The 17,022-nt window shown below is 50.6% G+C and overlaps 6 protein-coding genes across 6 annotated transcripts; 4 read left to right on the forward strand and 2 right to left on the reverse strand.

The window, feature by feature from the left end:
• Positions 1-956: 956 nt before the first annotated feature.
• On the forward strand, positions 957-2,810 carry AWJ20_5281 (uncharacterized protein; the record flags this gene model as incomplete). The annotated part of the gene is made up of 1 exon (XM_018882414.1): positions 957-2,810. One exon carries the CDS (start codon positions 957-959, stop codon positions 2,808-2,810), a length of 1,854 nt encoding a protein of 617 aa, XP_018736793.1.
• Positions 2,811-4,073: 1,263 nt separating this feature from the next.
• AWJ20_5282 (uncharacterized protein) lies at positions 4,074-6,056 on the forward strand (the record flags this gene model as incomplete). Its single annotated transcript, XM_018882415.1, has 1 exon — positions 4,074-6,056. One exon carries the CDS (start codon positions 4,074-4,076, stop codon positions 6,054-6,056), a length of 1,983 nt encoding a protein of 660 aa, XP_018736794.1.
• A 269-nt stretch (positions 6,057-6,325) lies between these two features.
• On the reverse strand, positions 6,326-7,378 carry AWJ20_5283 (short-chain dehydrogenase/reductase; the record flags this gene model as incomplete). Its single annotated transcript, XM_018882416.1, has 1 exon — positions 6,326-7,378. The coding sequence occupies one exon, from the start codon at positions 7,376-7,378 to the stop codon at positions 6,326-6,328; it is 1,053 nt and encodes a 350-aa protein (XP_018736795.1).
• A 1,165-nt stretch (positions 7,379-8,543) lies between these two features.
• On the forward strand, positions 8,544-9,607 carry IWR1 (Iwr1p; the record flags this gene model as incomplete). The annotated part of the gene is made up of 2 exons (XM_018882417.1): positions 8,544-9,004; positions 9,073-9,607. The coding sequence occupies 2 exons, from the start codon at positions 8,544-8,546 to the stop codon at positions 9,605-9,607; spliced, it is 996 nt and encodes a 331-aa protein (XP_018736796.1).
• Positions 9,608-10,722: 1,115 nt separating this feature from the next.
• On the reverse strand, positions 10,723-12,234 carry RVS167 (amphiphysin; the record flags this gene model as incomplete). Its single annotated transcript, XM_018882418.1, has 1 exon — positions 10,723-12,234. One exon carries the CDS (start codon positions 12,232-12,234, stop codon positions 10,723-10,725), a length of 1,512 nt encoding a protein of 503 aa, XP_018736797.1.
• Positions 12,235-13,010: 776 nt separating this feature from the next.
• On the forward strand, positions 13,011-14,186 carry AWJ20_5286 (uncharacterized protein; the record flags this gene model as incomplete). Its single annotated transcript, XM_018882419.1, has 1 exon — positions 13,011-14,186. The coding sequence occupies one exon, from the start codon at positions 13,011-13,013 to the stop codon at positions 14,184-14,186; it is 1,176 nt and encodes a 391-aa protein (XP_018736798.1).
• Positions 14,187-17,022: the final 2,836 nt, after the last annotated feature.

Genomic DNA, 17,022 nt, shown 5'->3' on the forward strand with positions numbered 1-17,022 from the left:
AGGATCTTCTAGATCTCACCGTCTCTTCTTTCCCAGATATGTGCCAGATATTCTTATATCGAGGGACAAATTTGGCGCGCCAGCGCCTATTCTCCACCACGTATAGCAGACTCCCCCCTAATCAGACATATATTATATGTACTGTTGTCTGTATGTAACTGTGTGTACTATGCTTGTACTGTAAGCGGTGCTTGAACCACACATTATTAGTACTAAGCTATACGTGATAGAGTTGAACTTTGGCAGTCAAACTAATTTTATTTCTATTTGTCAGGTTATCACGCGAGATATTCGACGTGAACAGTGTCAAACACGGGTCTAGAACAAAATCTCGGTCAACACGTGAGCCAACTTGGGATCTAACTTCTGCCAGTTGCTAGCAATTCACCGGATCAATAGTATCTTTATATTGTAGCGATTGCAATCCTGTCATTTGGTTGTCGTATTTATTCTTGACACGTTTCATAGGTGAGTTCGAGCAATTAATTGAGAAATTATTAGCAGCAAACTGGCACGAATCAGCAATAAACCACAGAGACAAGTATCTATATTGCGACTCGCACGTTAGCTAGTTGGACATTAGTCCATTATTTATCTGGAAAACCTATAGACCAGGTTGTAATAGAAGTAGCAGGAGTTCTCGAACTGATCAAATAGCTCTGTCTACAATTGAATTATAGAACCCCGTTGAATCAAGTCACCTGAGCTAGTGAATCCACCAGTAAATTGAGTTCGTGAAATCCATTTTCCATTGTCCAACTATCGACTCCATCTGTCAATTGACTCGGCTAATCCATCAGTCAATCGAGTTGTGGAATCCATCAATTGAGTATCTAATCCATCAGTCAATCGAGTTGTCGAATCCATCAGTCAATTGACTTGTCCACTTCACTTTCAAAGACAACTTCATAACTCCACTCGTGGCTCAACTCGTTGCACAACTCGACGTGGTAACAATGCAGGGAGGAGGCAATCGGCCGTACCTTGGCAAACGGAGCTCGTTCTCCAACTTCTCTCCGTACCGAGGAGCTGGAGGTATGGCAGCACAAAATGGCACCCTCCAAGATCAAATGCTCGATTCACCGCCAAAACCACGACAGCATTTTGCTTCATATGGCGGACCACCATCATCCAACGCATTTGGCCGAGCAAATCGACTTGAAGACTATGCAGCTGGAGGATCAGGAAGTGCTGGTGCCAATGCATCCACAAACACAGCCCCTGGAAGTGCCACAGGACCCGGATCTACTGGCACTGGCATGACCACATCTGCTGCCGTAAACACAGCAGTCAGAGGCCATTCTCATTCACATTCTCATTCCTACCAACAATTGGCACCACCCCATCAGACCGATAACCAGTTCTCTAATGGTACCTCGGGATACTACGGCAACCTCGCATCGACCTCTCAGTACCCTTCCAACCCCAATACTGCGACTCCCGGCCATCCTCTCTACTCAACTTACAACCATCACACACGACGAAACGCATACTACGAATCCCACTGGCCACTTTACGCGGCCGATTGGACCAGCGTCGAATATGCCAGCACCGACATCGTCGCAGTCGGCACCTTCAGCGAAGACCGCAACACCAACAAAATCCAGATCCTCCATGCCACAAAACCGACCTCGGAATCCCTACAATTGACACACACAGCCGAGGCCGTCGTTGCGTACCCGGCCACCAAAATCGCCTGGGAACCGAACCAAACATCCACCGCCTCCTCAACACCGGCCCCCTCAACCCCCTCGCGGCTCCGCATGATCTCCACAGGCGACTGTCTCCGACTCTGGGACTACGACTACGACACCCACAAACTGATCCAGCGCAGCGCGCTCTTAAACGTAAGTCACTGGAGGGCATGTGCCTCCGGCGGCTGGGGCGCTGCCCCAAACCCCCCGGCTCCTCTCGCTTCGCTCGAGTCGGGCGTCGACGGTCCCAGCAGCTCCGCAAAGCGGAGCACTACGGGGTCTGGGGCAGCGCCCCAGCCGCCGGAGGCAGACCGGGCACTAGAAAGTACTAACAGAGACCAGAAATCCAAGTCCGAGTTTCTTCCGCCGTTGACCTCGTTTGACTGGAATAAGATAGACACGTCGCTGGTGATTACGAGCTCGATAGACACTACGTGCACGATCTGGGATATAAACACGTCGACTGCACGGACTCAGCTGATTGCTCATGATAGCGAGGTCAATGACGTGGCGTACGTGGCTAATTCGGTGGATATTTTTGCATCGGTGGGTGCAGATGGGTCGGTAAGGGTGTTTGATTTGCGGTCGTTGGACCACTCGACTATCATTTATGAACCTGCGAATCCGGTGCCGCTGCTCCGGATTTCCGCTAATCCTCAGGATAGGAACGTGCTGGCTGCTATAGCACAGGACTCGAATAAGATCTTTGTGCTCGACATTCGGTTCCCTGGCGTGCCAATAGCGACTTTAGAAGGTCACCAGAAACCAGTTAATGCCATTTCATGGGCTCCTGCTACTGGCAAGAACGGCCAGCGCCGTCATATTCTGGCTTCGGGAGCTGACGACTGCCAGGTGCTTGTTTGGGACGTCACGTCTCAACAGCAGCAGCAACAGCAACAGGTTCAACAGTCTCAACAACAACAGCAGCAGCAGCAGCAGGCATCAACGGTTTCACCCACGTCTAATTCGGCATCTTTAGACCCCCTGGCGAAAGAGAATGCACCCATCTACAGCTTTACGAACCCTATCGAGGTCAACAACATTTCCTGGTGCGCCACAGCTGAATGGCTCGGGATCATTAGTGGTAAAGGCGTCCAGGCCGTACGTTTCGCATAGCAATATATTTAATCTGCATCTAATTTCTTTCCTTATTCTGGCTCCCTATCTTCTAGACGATACTCGCAATAGCTTTGCGATCTAACAGCTGGCAACGTACAAATTTATATAATCATTTCTAGAGTGGCGAGACAATTGGATCTTATCTCCTGTTCTATGAGGAAGAATGGGATTGAGAGAGACAGCTAGTTCGACTCGGCTCCGCAGCATCAAGTTGTCAGTCTCCCCAGAAAAAAAGAGCGAAGCGAGCCACGGGGTCTGGGGCAGACCCATGCTCAGGGGTAGATTTTCTCGGAGATACACTATACTGGAACCGGACAGGGGGTGTGAGTGGCGGTCCGAGAGTGCAGGCCGGCGCCGAGTAAGTGGGGGAGGATGCCCACATTTTGGGGGTGTGAGTGGCCGGCCGTGGCCGAGTGGGTGGGTGAATGCATGAGGACTCATAGGAGTACGGCTGACCTGCGGCTCGGGGCCGTACGGGATAGCGAATTCTGAGAGGGGGAGAGATAACGGGTGAAGCAGCAACGGAAAGTACAGCAACAACAAAAATTTATTGGACACGGTCGAGTCAATACAAACTCTGGTTAGAGCGACAGTTCTGACAGTGTTGGTACAGATTTGGATCGGATTTTTTTGTGTCATATAAGACAGATATTTTGTCGTCATTTTTTTCTTCATTTTCCTGGATTCCTCAACGTGAAGAAACTTTTTTTGGTGGACCCGATAAAGGGTCTGTAGGTGTCTCTTTTGAACAAAGGAGACGACTAAGAAGTGAAGTTTTGGAGAGGGAGGTAGAACAAAACAGTCAGCACAGTAGAGGAAGTTGTGTTTTGTGAAAAACGAAGTTTATTAGCTGGGACCCGACAACGCTGACTCGACAGTAGCGGGTCCTGAGTACGAACGTATTTTGAAGTTAGCAGAAGTTTCTGTAACAGTTTTGAAGCTTTTTGAATTCTTCACGCTTTACATTTGTTTAAGCAGGACAATAGTGAAGTTTTGACTGTCAACTGTGTTGGGTATTCGACGAGAAGATAATTGATCGAATCGATAATAATAAGAGTAACGATAATACTTCAAACAGAACAGTAACAGTTCTTCAGGATGGTCGCTGTGTGCTGTGATGTCAACGCAGTTTTCGCGACTCTGCGAAGAGCAGCAGAGACGACGCGACGACTGGCCAAAGTCATTCATGATAGAATTCCTCATCATCATCGTCCGGCAACAGGCTATTTCGATCACGATTTTCTTTTTCATAGGTCGTTTATGAACTACAGTCAGGCACTGAAGAACGACCGACCTCATGAATTCTTGTTTCAGCTTCTTTACGATGGAGCAAGACACGGGACGAATGGCGGTGCAGCTGGTGGAGCTGGTGCTGGAGCCGCTTCTGGTGCTGGTTTATTGGGGTTCATGGTTGGTTTAAGAACCCGTGTTTATGCACACTTTCTTAAAAGGCTCCATGAGCACTGTAGACACATGCACGGATATCATGAGGGTGGATCTAGTCAAGGAAGTGGCTTTTTCCAGTGTTCTAAACGTAATGGCCGTGGTGGAGGTGGAAGAAGAGGATTTGGCCATGGTCATGGATATGGCCGGGGTTCTCGAGGCGGAAGATCACATTATCGTCATGATTGTAGCGGTTTTGGATATGGCAATGACCGTATTTCACCAAGATTCACATTCGATTATAATCGCATGAATATCAGAAAGATGGCTGCTATGAAGAGACTGAAATTTAATGCATTTGCAGCTAAATTCTTCTTCACGGGTCTAGCCCGCTCTTATTCTTCATATGCTAATATGATGGGTAATCCATATTCGTTTTTCTATACACGAAATGCCCATCCATTTAGCACCACACCAGCATCTTGGATGCAACGCTCATACTGGAACTCTGCAGTAGGACGAGCAGTCAAGTACATTTCAATCGCGCCCAAAGTGGGTTTGTATGAACTGTACAGAGCTCATCGGGATCAATATAATGTCCATGAGACAAGCCAGTCATCGTGGGTCAGCAGATTCAGACAGAGCGAGAGGTCTCTGTTATTATCAGGAGTATCATCAAGTCATATGGGTAGTGGTGCTCGTGCTGCCAGGTCTGTTAGATACGAAAATCCAAGTTCGATGATGAAACAGATGTGGTTTCAACAAACACGAGGCACTATCAGCAGCAGCAATTCATACACAACGCATTTAAACCGGATATCACCGTTTGAAGCAGTCGAGGAGACAAACCGTATTATTGGCGGTGGAATTAATAAATACTACTCCACCAACAGAGACGAGTTCATGAACACTGGTTACGAAGACCTGGTTGAGACAGGACCTTCGATTCTGAAACCATTCGAGTCCGAACTACACCCCCCACAAACTCAATCTGCCACACAATATCAACAACGTCGACAATCGCGAGTTGAGCTTTTTAGCGAGGAGATTTCCTCGTCGGTCGTTCTTGTAGGAGTACCAACTGCGACACCAGCAGTTGAAGTAACACCGTTCAACACCGACGACCTGATACCAGATAATCTATCGCCACGGTCGTCAGTTGTAGAACGTATGGAGAGACCACACTCACCTGACGAGTCTATCTCACCACCTACCGAGTCGTCGTTTGTAGATTTTGATGTCACACCCAGGTTCTCTCTACCATTATCAGGGGTAGATCTCACTGACGATGCACTTCTAACAATCGAGCGTGATATGGAACTTCATTTACAAGAAATCCGCAGCATAATTGTCGACATTCGACGGATTGCGAACCTCGGAGAACTGCCGATATCCATTGAGCGAAACGGCAATGTCATTCGAGTGCATTTTCCCAATGCCGATTCCGCACGAGTCGAGCAGCTGCTGAATGACCTGGAAGTGTCCAGAGGTATCATCATGGACACAGTCGGACCGACCCATCTTCTAATAACGCCGGAGAATAGTCTCGCCTCCTCAGCCAGCAGCGAGTCTGGCAGGTCGTTATCGACACGAAACACGTTCTCCTCTTCATCCTCTGGTTCACCAGCTCTATCACCACAAACAACTGTGTCGTCGTCGGCACAAACACCCGTTTCCATGCCCGCCCTCACTGCACTGGACCCCTCGCCGGCTGCTGGCCTCTCGGATGAGGAGTTCACCTGGAGCTACGTGGGCGGTTCCTCCAACGGCGACATCCCGACCCCGGGACTCACCGAGTCCTGTGGCTCCACAGCCTCTTCCGAAGAGAGCTCCAGCCTGCTCATGTCCATGAGAGTCTAATTTATTTATGATATACGATGTAATAACCACGGTAATACTTTCCCAGGGGGAACATGCCTCCGGCGGCTGGGGCTCTGCCCCAGACCCCGTGGCTCCTCTCGCTTCGCTCGAGTCGGTGATGGGGGATGTCCAGACAGCGGGGACCCGCACGGAACGACTCGAGCGTAGCGAGAGGAGCAGCCAGGGTCTGGGGCGGAGCCCCAGCCGCCGGAGGCAGACTGGCCCGTACACAATAAGCCCCAGTTAATTAATTATAGCGTCGAGAGAGGTCAGATGGAGGAGTCGATTCCGGTGAGAGCACGGGTCGCGGTAGCGAGCTGGTGTGGGAGGGTGCGGAGGAAGGTGGTGCCATTGACGTAGAGGGGCAGTTTGAGCTCGCCACGGGATCCTTTTTCGAGAGCTTCGACCACGGCTCGAGCGGCTCGTGACGGTTCGAGAACAGGGGCAATGAAGACGTAGGGTGACCGGACGTCCATGAAAAGCGATGTTTTCAGTTGACCAGGACTGACAAGAAGTGTACGGACACCAGTTTCGGGGAAATTGGGAGGACCAAGCTCGTGGGTCAGTGACTCGTGAAGTGCAATTAGACCGGCTTTACTGGCTCCGTATAAACTGAGTTTTGCGGGTGATACATATCCAAGGACAGAACCAATGGTAACGACATACCCGCGGTGACGAGACACCATATCCGGCACAAAAGTGCGTACAGTTAGGAAACTGGCTAACAGGTTGATATCCAGAGTGGTTCGCATCTCGGTGTATCCGAGGTCGACGGTTTTTTTGGCTCCTTTCATGACACCGGCATTATTGACTAACACAGTGACGGTGCCATGGGTGTCGCGAATGGTCTTTGCAATGGCCGAGATCTCCTCGATATTGCTGACATCGCACTGGTAGTACGTAACTTTAGGAATTCGCGAGTGTCTTTCAGGAACATGAATATCCAGAACAATGACCTCGAACCCTTTTTGATGAAACAATAGAGCCATTTGGTACCCCAGACCACTGGCGCCGCCAGTAATAAGAACCAAATCCAGACCAGGATTAATCTTCACCAGAGGACGGTAAGCCTGGTTCTTGATCATCTGAGTTGTTGAATGGTACGATCTATGGAGATCATGAGCCAACCAAGACGATCTGGAATGGTGATTGTGGTGGCCAACCGGTTGTAAACGCGGAACATTATTATCTTTGCGATTATACTGAACAGGCGGGAGAATATTAAAAGTGGGAGTTACAATCCCCGTGCCAGACACCGACGACAGCGTTGATGTCTGGGTGCGAGTGGACACCTGTGTCCGTGAAGTGCGACGGTACGACATTGGCTCACTGATGGGTTGCAACTACGACACAAAACACAAACCACCTCCTCCCTTCCCCAAATATAAACCCTGGCAGCCCGCCGATCACCACCCCCTGAATATGCACGATAAGAACAATGTTGCATGGACTGTTGCCCCCACTGTGACTCCGGCGGCCAAGTTCTGCCCGGACCCGTAGTCCTCCACTTCGCGGAGGGGTGCCCCCAATGTGTCAAGCTGAGGAGCAGTATGCTAGATATTACTCCGCTCACCTCCGATTCAAGATTTTATTTTATTTTATTTTATTTTGTTTTATCAGTTCAGATAAGACGGCCTCGATTGTAGTTGATAGATTGAGTCGGGATAGGCTAAGAGCGTTGAGTGATCGCAACAAATGATAATAAGAAATATATTGATGCTGTAGTTGGATAAAGAGTAAGATAAAAAGAGAAATAAGAAAGTTCCTTTATATAACAAGTATGAATGTCCCCATATGACTCAATAGTTACTGTCAACCAATGAGAATGCTTTAAGATAGAATTTAATTAAATATCATTTCCAGGAAATAATATTTATCAATTAACAACTGTCATATGATATGGCATTAGACAACGATCACCAGCAACCAGGTTTGGGGGTCGTGTGCCTCCGGCGGCTGGGGCTCCGCCCCAGACCCCGTGGCTCCTGCTTCGCGTGGGGGTTCCCAACGAAACAACTCTAGCAAAGCGAGAGGAGCAACCAGGGTCTGGGGCGGAGCCCCAGCCGCCGGAGGCATACCCCCCTTCCCCCAGTACCCCTGTTGTTAGTAGGGTTAGGGGTGGACGTGCCCTGCATATGTGGAGGAGGTGATGCGGACTTCGGTTTTCAAAACAGCAAAAGCCGATCTGATCTCGGAGGAAGACTGAGCGAGAAGGAAAGGTCGTTTGCAATGGAGTCGGCGAATTCGAGCGGTACAGCGGGCAATGGCCAGTTTCTGGTGCCGCCACACACGGTGCGGATCAAGAGAAAGCGTGGTCAGGACCCGATTCAGGCGCTCTGTAAGTGTTTGCGACGGCTCAGATGAGGGTGTGAGTGCGGGGATGGCAGATTTCTAACGAAGATTCGTGTAGTGATTGATGAACAGGCTCGTTCAGGAGCTAAGAAACGGTCGAGAACTGATTCGTATGGTAAGTTTTGGGTGGTTTTTATGTGGGTTCTGGGTGGGTTTTGCGTGTTGAGAGGGGGTTTATGTTCTAACTGCGATGCAGTGTTTAAACTGGCCGGCACGTTCGAGAACGAACCAGCGGCACCCAGTGATGTCGTGCTTCACCAGGAAAGTAGCACCAAAGTAGAGGAGTTGGCAGACAAACGGGTGTTTCGGTTTCCTAAACGATCTAAAATCAATGGCAATGATAGTCAGGGAGTGGTTCCTCATGATGATCCAGAAGTGTCCCAGTCACTTACAGACATGGTCCAGTCGTATCTGGGATTGGATGAAAACAAACCAAGTTCTCCTTTGAAGGATCTGGGAAGCAGTGGTGCTACTCTGGATAGCACTTTAATACCAGGTGAAGACCAGAATGATGGCGACGAATACGTTTATGATATCTACTACCGGGAACGATACACTGGAGACGATAGTCTGGACGAGTCTAAAGTTGGCATTATGTATGTATTTTAAACGAGAGTTTTTGGTGATTTTTTGGTGAGCGGAGTACTAACGGGTGATTATATAGTGTTCTGCTGGATTCGGATTATGAAGATTTGGCGGGAGATGATGATGTCGATTCTAATGTTGGTGGGACCGATGACGAGGATTCGAATGCAGAGGACTTTTATAAGAACGATTATCCAGATGAAGTTTCAGGTGATGAAGAAGAAGAAGAAGAGGAGGAGGAAGAGAAAGATGATAGTGACGAAGAAGGTAATAGCACAGCTGTCGACAGGTTGGCTCCTAGGACCAAATTCCAGCTGAGACGAATGATGGGACAGGGTCGCGGCGAGGATACAGCTGAATGGGATGGGGAGTATGAAGATGGAGGTGATGAGGACGATGGGACGTGGAATGACGACGACGAAGGGAACATTAATAATAAACGAGATAATTATGATGGAGAGATTGAAGACGACGATGATCAGGATTATGATGACTACGACGATATTCACAGTCCGCCAAATGAGGTCGGAGACGAGCAGTGGAGTGAAGACGAGGATCTCGAGCAGTACCGGGACCGGATACTAGGGAATTTAGAAACGAGTTTACGCGAATAGCGTCAACCTGTCCGCTAGAGAGTACCTATGACCCCATCAGGCATCAGGTCCTCATAAAGCTCTTACTGTAAATCTGTACTATATAATCATAAGCATAATCACATTGTTAGTCATATAAATAATCATACTGAATACTAGTGATTTTCTGGGGGTGGTTTGCGCCTCCGGCGGCTGGGGCTCCGCCCCAGACCCCGCTGCTTCTCTCGCTTCGCTCGAGTCGGGCGTTGGGGGCCCCGTGGTTTCACATTTTCCAGATTGTTCATATCTTCACAGCAAATATATCGCTCAGTGGATATATTCCGGCTCATGCACTCACACTAGATCTCAGAGCATAGATGTGACATTCTGTATGAGTACATCACAGCTAATGCGTACCACAGTAGATATAATTCTCGTGGAATACACTTAGTTTGTTCATATACTCACTGCGAACCCATAGCTCAGTGGATAGAAAGGGCTTGTACATGAGGAGTTCGCACAGAGTAAATCCAGTTAAATCGTGCAAATCCATAGTGAATAGATCTCAATTATAGATGTGGTATTCACAGTGAGTACATCCAGATTATATATGATCTTCACCCTGGACACATCATAGCAAATGAGATATTCACAGTGACCACATCTCATAGCCATATATGTATTCACAGGATTAATCTGTTTGTTCACATATTCGCAGCGAATAAATCCTGACTCATATACGATACTTACTCTGAATACTTCCCAGCTCATATATGTAATCTTCACAGGCGTGAATCCAGCTTATTCGTGTATGCCAGCCAATGCATCGCTCGGTGACTACGTCGCAGCTCATAAAAGGAATCCATCTCATGGTCATGTATTCACAGCGACCACATCCACCTCAAATATGATATTCACAGGATACACCTCATAGCATACCTGTGATATTCACAGGAGTATCGTTTCCTCGGTCCCAACCACTCCTGCGAAGCAGGAGCAACCAGGGTCTGGGGCGGAGCCCCAGCCGCCGGAGGCAGACCCCCTCCCCAATCAGTGGCTACAACGGCCTATATGCGACATTCACGGGACTTTATCCAGCTTATTCATATATTCACAGTGAATACATCCAGATTATATGTGATATGTGGCATACAGGACTATATCTCTACGTAGTTACAGGGGAACAGACCCACACGCCCGTCCGAGGTCTCGCCAAACCACCAGTTCTCATCAGTCTCGTCGCCATGGTCGAGCACTCTGATCTTGTCGCCAATTCTGAATGAGACATCGCCAGGCTCGTCACCGAGGAATGTGAATTTAGCAGTTGCGTACTCGTCGTTTTCCGATTTCGGCGGGATGGCCGATTTGATGAGTTGCTCATCGATTGATAATGCTTGGGCAGAAGATGACGATACAGCTCTGGCTCGAGTGATTGATTGACTAGAGAAAGGGCTTGGTTCAAGCGCAGTTATCGGACTTCGAAGACCGCTAGGTGACGTCGAGGTCGAGCCGCTACTAGTCAAAGATCCTTTTGAACCGGATGACGAGGTTGATACGACGCGGTTCAACCCCACAGACGAATAAATACCGGCAAAACTGCCGCTTCTTCGAGGAGAACTGGCATGTGACGGGTCGTTAATAGCCAAGATATCGGCCTCGGATCGAAACATGCCCTGCGAAGGCGACGAAAAAGTGATGTTGTTGGATATCAGCGGATGCTTGGCTCGGTTATATACCCTATGAGCAAAGTCGCCTGATTGATGTACTATTGAATCTTTGACTTTATCGATTCTCTTAGACGGCATAGTCATTGGATTAGTCACGGTTTTTCCTTCTTTAATGGTTTTAATACCTTCTTCACATCGAGGCTGGATATTGATAAACCGGGTTTCCCAATCCTCTACAATAGTGGTATATTCAGGAGGATTCTTTCCTGATAACAAGCCCTGGGCAGTAGCATATTCTACAAGACATGATTTCAGTATTGAAAACAGTCGTTGCTGTGAAAGGTATAACGTCGTAGTCAGATAGTTTAAGAATTCCGAAAACGAGGCGAGAAATAGTGGAATATATGTCTTGACTTTTTCGTCCTGTTGCTGGAAAATCTCCATAGCAGCGTCTAATTCGGCCTCTGTCTTGGACAGGTTATTATGATCTTTCTCGGTCATTTCCTGTTTCTTTGCCAGTTTCTCTGCCGAATTCGAGTACCGGTCAAAATCGATTTTTTTATGTTCTCGTTTCGTTAAAGCTTTTTGAACCCCGTCGATATATTTCTTGGTTTCCTTGCATTTCCCGATAAACGAGGTATCCAACTCGTTAATAATCGGGTCTATCTGATTAGCAGCCTGTTCCAGTTTGGCTTGTAAGTCATGAATAGCCTTTGTAGTGCTCAAAGGAGTTTCCTGGACCGATGTATACACATTGTCTTCCTGGATTGGGGCATAGATCTCGTCGAGCAGATCGACCATCGCTCGCTGTGACTTGACAAGATCTTTCCACGAAGAAATGAGTTTCTTGGCCTCTGAAATAATGAAATCCAGAGCCACCTCGGCCGCATTGAAGTCTTTCGTCCATTCAATGATGATTCTGTCCTCGACCGATTTGGATCCAATCAGCCGATGAGGCGCTCGTATCACCGACTTCTTCACACCCTTCAGCATCGTCGACATTTCAGCGGTGACTTGAATTCAACTCAATCTTTCAAAAACCACACGCAAAACAAAACCACTACAAAAAAACTAACTTCTGGAAGCAGTTTCGGGAGTCCACCGACACTCGGCGCAGCTATCTTCTTTGATGATCAGGAATCGACGATCCGAGCTCCCCGACCGGTCACACAACTCTGTCAAAATCCACGCTCGACTCTCAGCTCCAAACCCTGCGAACCAAGTCAAAAAGACTACACACAAATCAGCACTAACTGCGTAGCAAAAAAGCACTCTTCAAACCACGATCCAAACGTCCGGGTTCTCCGTCCAACTCTCACGCACAAAACTCAAGCAGGGATCACGCTCTATCTTGCATCAACTGCCCCTCTGACATGCCGATCACCTCATCGCCAGCCGCACGGTCCCCACTGGGGGTGGTGGGGGTGCTGCCTCCGGCGGCTGGGGCTCCGCCCCAGACCCCGCTGCTCCTCTCGCTGCGCTCGAGTCGTTTCCGCGGCGGGTCTCGGCCATCTCCTGCGAAGCAGGAGCAACCAGGGTCTGGGGCGGAGCCCCAGCCGCCGGAGGCAGCACCTACCCCCACGGTGCGCGGCTGTAACCCTTGCCCTGATATATATTTTGATGATGTGAGAGTGAGAGAGAGAGACGACATTTGATCTGAAGATTAGGACCGATAGTGAGACCGCGAGGAAGACTCGGTTGCGCGAGGACACAGGATTGATAAGGAGATAAGCGCGGAAGTGTGCGTTTTTTGCGGTGGAAAGAGAAAGAATAGAAAAATGGATAACATGGCATCACTGTCGAGCGGGCTGCCACGACGGGCGACGACGCAGCAGGAGCTCCAGGATCTGGACACGAACCTGATTTCCGAGTTCAAGACAGCAGCTTCGGCTGTGACGAAACTTTTTAAACTGGCAGGAGCAAAGACAGAGCTGTCGCGCCGTCAGGGATACGTCGATGCTTTACAGGATTTGCTGACTGCTCTGGAGGAGGACCCGTCTTTGAACCCCCAGTCATGGGCCCTGGATAGACTGGTCAGTTTGTGTCCGGACGGATCTGAGGATCCGGTTTTGAATACAACGGGAAAACGATTCCAGTCGGCCAGTCCCGTGCCAGATCAGTCACAATTGGGACAGTCTGGACTGGGTTTGCCGTCTCAGACAGCCAAGTCGCACGTCGAGGGGCACGAGCATCTCCAACATCAACTCCAGCATCAGCATCAACAACAGCATCAAACTCTACTTCAGCATCAACAACAACTTCAACAGCATCAGAATCAGCATCAGCATCAGCATCAACAGCATCGGAATCAGCATCCGAATCAGCATCAACTTCAACATCAGAATCAAGCATTAGAGAATACTGTACCTGTCAGTACCACTACAGGAGGACCAGGAGCTGATTTCGCCAACATCAGTCCCAGAAAACTACGAGCTCGTACTCAACGAACTCAAATCTCCTCTGTTGGAATGACTGATCCATCTGCTGCTGTTTCTGGTACTACGACTGCTGCTACAACTACTGCTGCCACTGCTGCTCATACTGCTACTCAGAATGGCTCTACTGGCCCTATAACCACCAGCATCACTCGTAGCGGTCCCAACAATCTCAGTATTAGCACTGGCATCACAACTACTACAACTCCTACTACAACTTCTGCTACTGCCGGAACCACAACTGTTTCATCTGGTGATGCTACCGACCAGATCAGATCGCCCACTGGTATCACTGCACCGAGCCCACCAGCGCCATTAAACGGCATGTTCAGTTTCCGGACCGACCAAATGTTGCCGTCGACACCGCCAGAACTGTCCGACCGGTTCGAGTTCGACTTTTCCCACCCCACCATTACCACCACCGACGAAGACCACGGCGTCGGCGACAAACGGCGGTTTACCGGCACCCACCTCCGGCTCGACACGGACCATCTCAAACGAGTCCGCCGCGACTACTGACCACCCTTCCCTTCACCTCCCGTTACTTTACGGCACATCGACAATTGAACAAACACTGTTTTCACGACCGCAACGACTCAACCCTGCATTCTACCCTGTGTACATAATAGAATCAATCCACTTGCTCTTGGGGGAAGGGTCTGCCTCCGGCGGCTGGGGCTCCGCCCCAGACCCTGGTGGCTCCTCTCGCTTCGCTCGAGTCGTTCTTTCCGGGGGTGGGGGTCTGCCTCCGGCGGCTGGGGCTCCGCCCCAGACCCTGGTTGCTCCTGCTTCGCAGGAGATGGCTGGGACCGTAGAGAGAAACGACTCGAGCGGAGCGAGAGGAGCAACGGGGTCTGGGGCGGAGCCCCAGCCGCCGGAGGCAGTCTGACACCTCCAGAAAGAACCACTCGAGCGAAGCGCGAGGACCCCTCGCTGCGGCCTGCGGGATTGGGGAGCAAGCACCACCGGTCGAAGGGCTCGGAGCAGGGTTCGTCCGCCAGGGCCGTTGTGTCAGAGGGGGATCGACTGGAACTCAAAAGTTTAAAGAACCCAATACAGTGGTTAAAGCACTCGTCTCGACTGCGATGGGTGCAGCGAGCGGTCGAATTGGTGGGCATGGCAGGGGTGGGGTGGGGGTGGACTGCCTCCGGCGACTGGGGCTCTGCCCCAGACCCTGGTTGTGCTCGCTTCGCGAGCGGTGAGGAGGAGTGGGACTTGGTGAAGGGGGTGACCCCCTGAATCCCCCCTGGATTGCCCCTCATTGGCATGACCCCCTCAGTGTGCGTCTGGCCACAACGAGGGGTCGCCAACGCACCTCTCAAACACTGCCACATACTGCCTGTTAACCTTCCATACATTTCGGGCCCAAGCGCAGCTCGAGCGACAGTGGCAGTTGCCAGCAATGGCTAGCGCGCCTGTCCCTGTACGTGGCCGCAAACGTGTAACAGCACCATGCATATGCTGTAGATTAACCGCCGTTACCAATTGTCAAACGGCGTCGGGATTAATCCCAAAAACAAATAAAAAACAAATAAAAAACAAATATAAAAATAAAAATGAATCTTCTTTTTAAAATCTAAATTTTCAAACCAGACAAAAAGGAATTATTATTCCGAGCACCGTCTCGCTAAAATAAATAACTTAACCTTAATTTTCTTTCATTTCATTCCACGGCACCACCCTGTGTCTTCACTGCTCGCTCGCTGCCTCCGGCGGGGCTGGGGCTTAGCCCCAGACCCTCGTTGCTCCTGCGAAGCAGGAGTTTTCGTGGTGCTGAGATGTGAAACATCTGGCACGTTTGTTCGTCGGAGAACTAACTTTAAACAGCTGCTGCTGCTGCTGCCATGCCGTGAGAACTGACTGTTTGGTAAATAATTTTGCTCCAACTGGATGCTAGTGGTTGAAAACAGCTGGTTTAAGCGTCATGGGCCACTGCTGCTGCTGCTGCTGCTGATTGATGTCTCTCTTCCTGCCGTCCAAGCACCTGTCCCACTTACAGGTGTTTCGGAACACTCCCTTTCAAGATGCAATTGTTCCTCTGACCGGATCCAGACTGTCTCGACAGCAGCTGGAAGAGCAGCTGGAAGAGGAGCACTTTTCATTTAGGTTTAGCGTGGTTCTCCTGTCTCATCGTCCCTGATTGGCATCTCTAACAGCCTGAGGGGTGTGCCTCCGGCGGCTGGGGCTCCGCCCCAGACCTGGTTGCTCCTGCTTCGCAGGAGTTGATTGGGTCCGGAGACGAAACAACTCGAGCGCAGCGAGAGGAGCTACCACGGTCTGGGACGGTGCCCCAGCTGCCGGAGGCAGACCCCCCCCCCCCCCCCCCCCTCGCCGGGGCATTCGCCGAGATAACACAATGGCCACGCTAGCGCACCTGTGGTATGTTGCCAGTCACATGGCCATCATCGCGAACTAGAGTCCACTGACAGCCTGCTGACATTGACGTCATGTCTCAGGACCCCGGGCCACGAGGACACTACTGTCCAGATGGCTGACTTTCTGTCTGTTTGTTTGTGTGTCCACTATCCTCCGATTGTACTAGACCCACCCACCCATCGACTGCTCGATCGATACCACTTCACCTCACCACCACCCAGTGTCTCACTGGCCGGGTGTTTGGGGAGGTTCGATCGTGCCTCCGGCGGCTGGGGCTCCGCCCCAGACCCTGGTTGTTCCTGCTTCGCAGGAGTTGGCTGGGACTCTCGACGAAACCGACTCGAGCGAAGCGAGAGGAGCCACGGGGTCTGGGGGGTAGCCCCAGCCGCCGGAGGCACCCCCCGACCGTGGACTCTGGTGAAGCTACGGGCCGTTTTCGGAAATTAATTCATAAACAAATGCCATGCAACCGGACAATGAAGCAAACGGCCCCATGCATCGATCGATCTGCGTCGTCTGAAAATGAATCAATTCTCGACAGAGACTCATTTAATAGAATGTGCGGCACCCTAACCCTGCAACCGCTCATCACCACTAGCACCACCACCACCACCAGAGCTAGCCGCAAAAGCAACGCGCGATCGCCGAGCGTACCTGGTCCGGGCAGATAGTGGTCCCCACTGCAGCGCTGGTGGGGTGTGGCGGACCGTCAGGGGGAGGGGCCTGCCTCCGGCAGCTGGGGCTACCCCCCAGACCCTGGTTGCTCCTGCTTCGCAGGAGTTGGCCGGGACCGTAGACGAAACCGACTCGAGCACAGCGAGAGGAGCAACGGGGTCTGGGGCAGAGCCCCAGCTGCCAGAAGCAGGCCCACGAGGTCGGGTAAATGGCCACGCTTTGGTTGGGTGAGTTTCCGACGACGCTAGTGGGCTGCTGCAAAGGTGCTGCACCGAAACATGCTGGGACAGGAGTAGTAGGAGGA

The sequence above is a fragment of the Sugiyamaella lignohabitans genome, chromosome D, assembly GCF_001640025.1.
Source record: "Sugiyamaella lignohabitans strain CBS 10342 chromosome D, complete sequence".
NCBI lineage: Eukaryota > Fungi > Ascomycota > Dipodascomycetes > Dipodascales > Trichomonascaceae > Sugiyamaella > Sugiyamaella lignohabitans.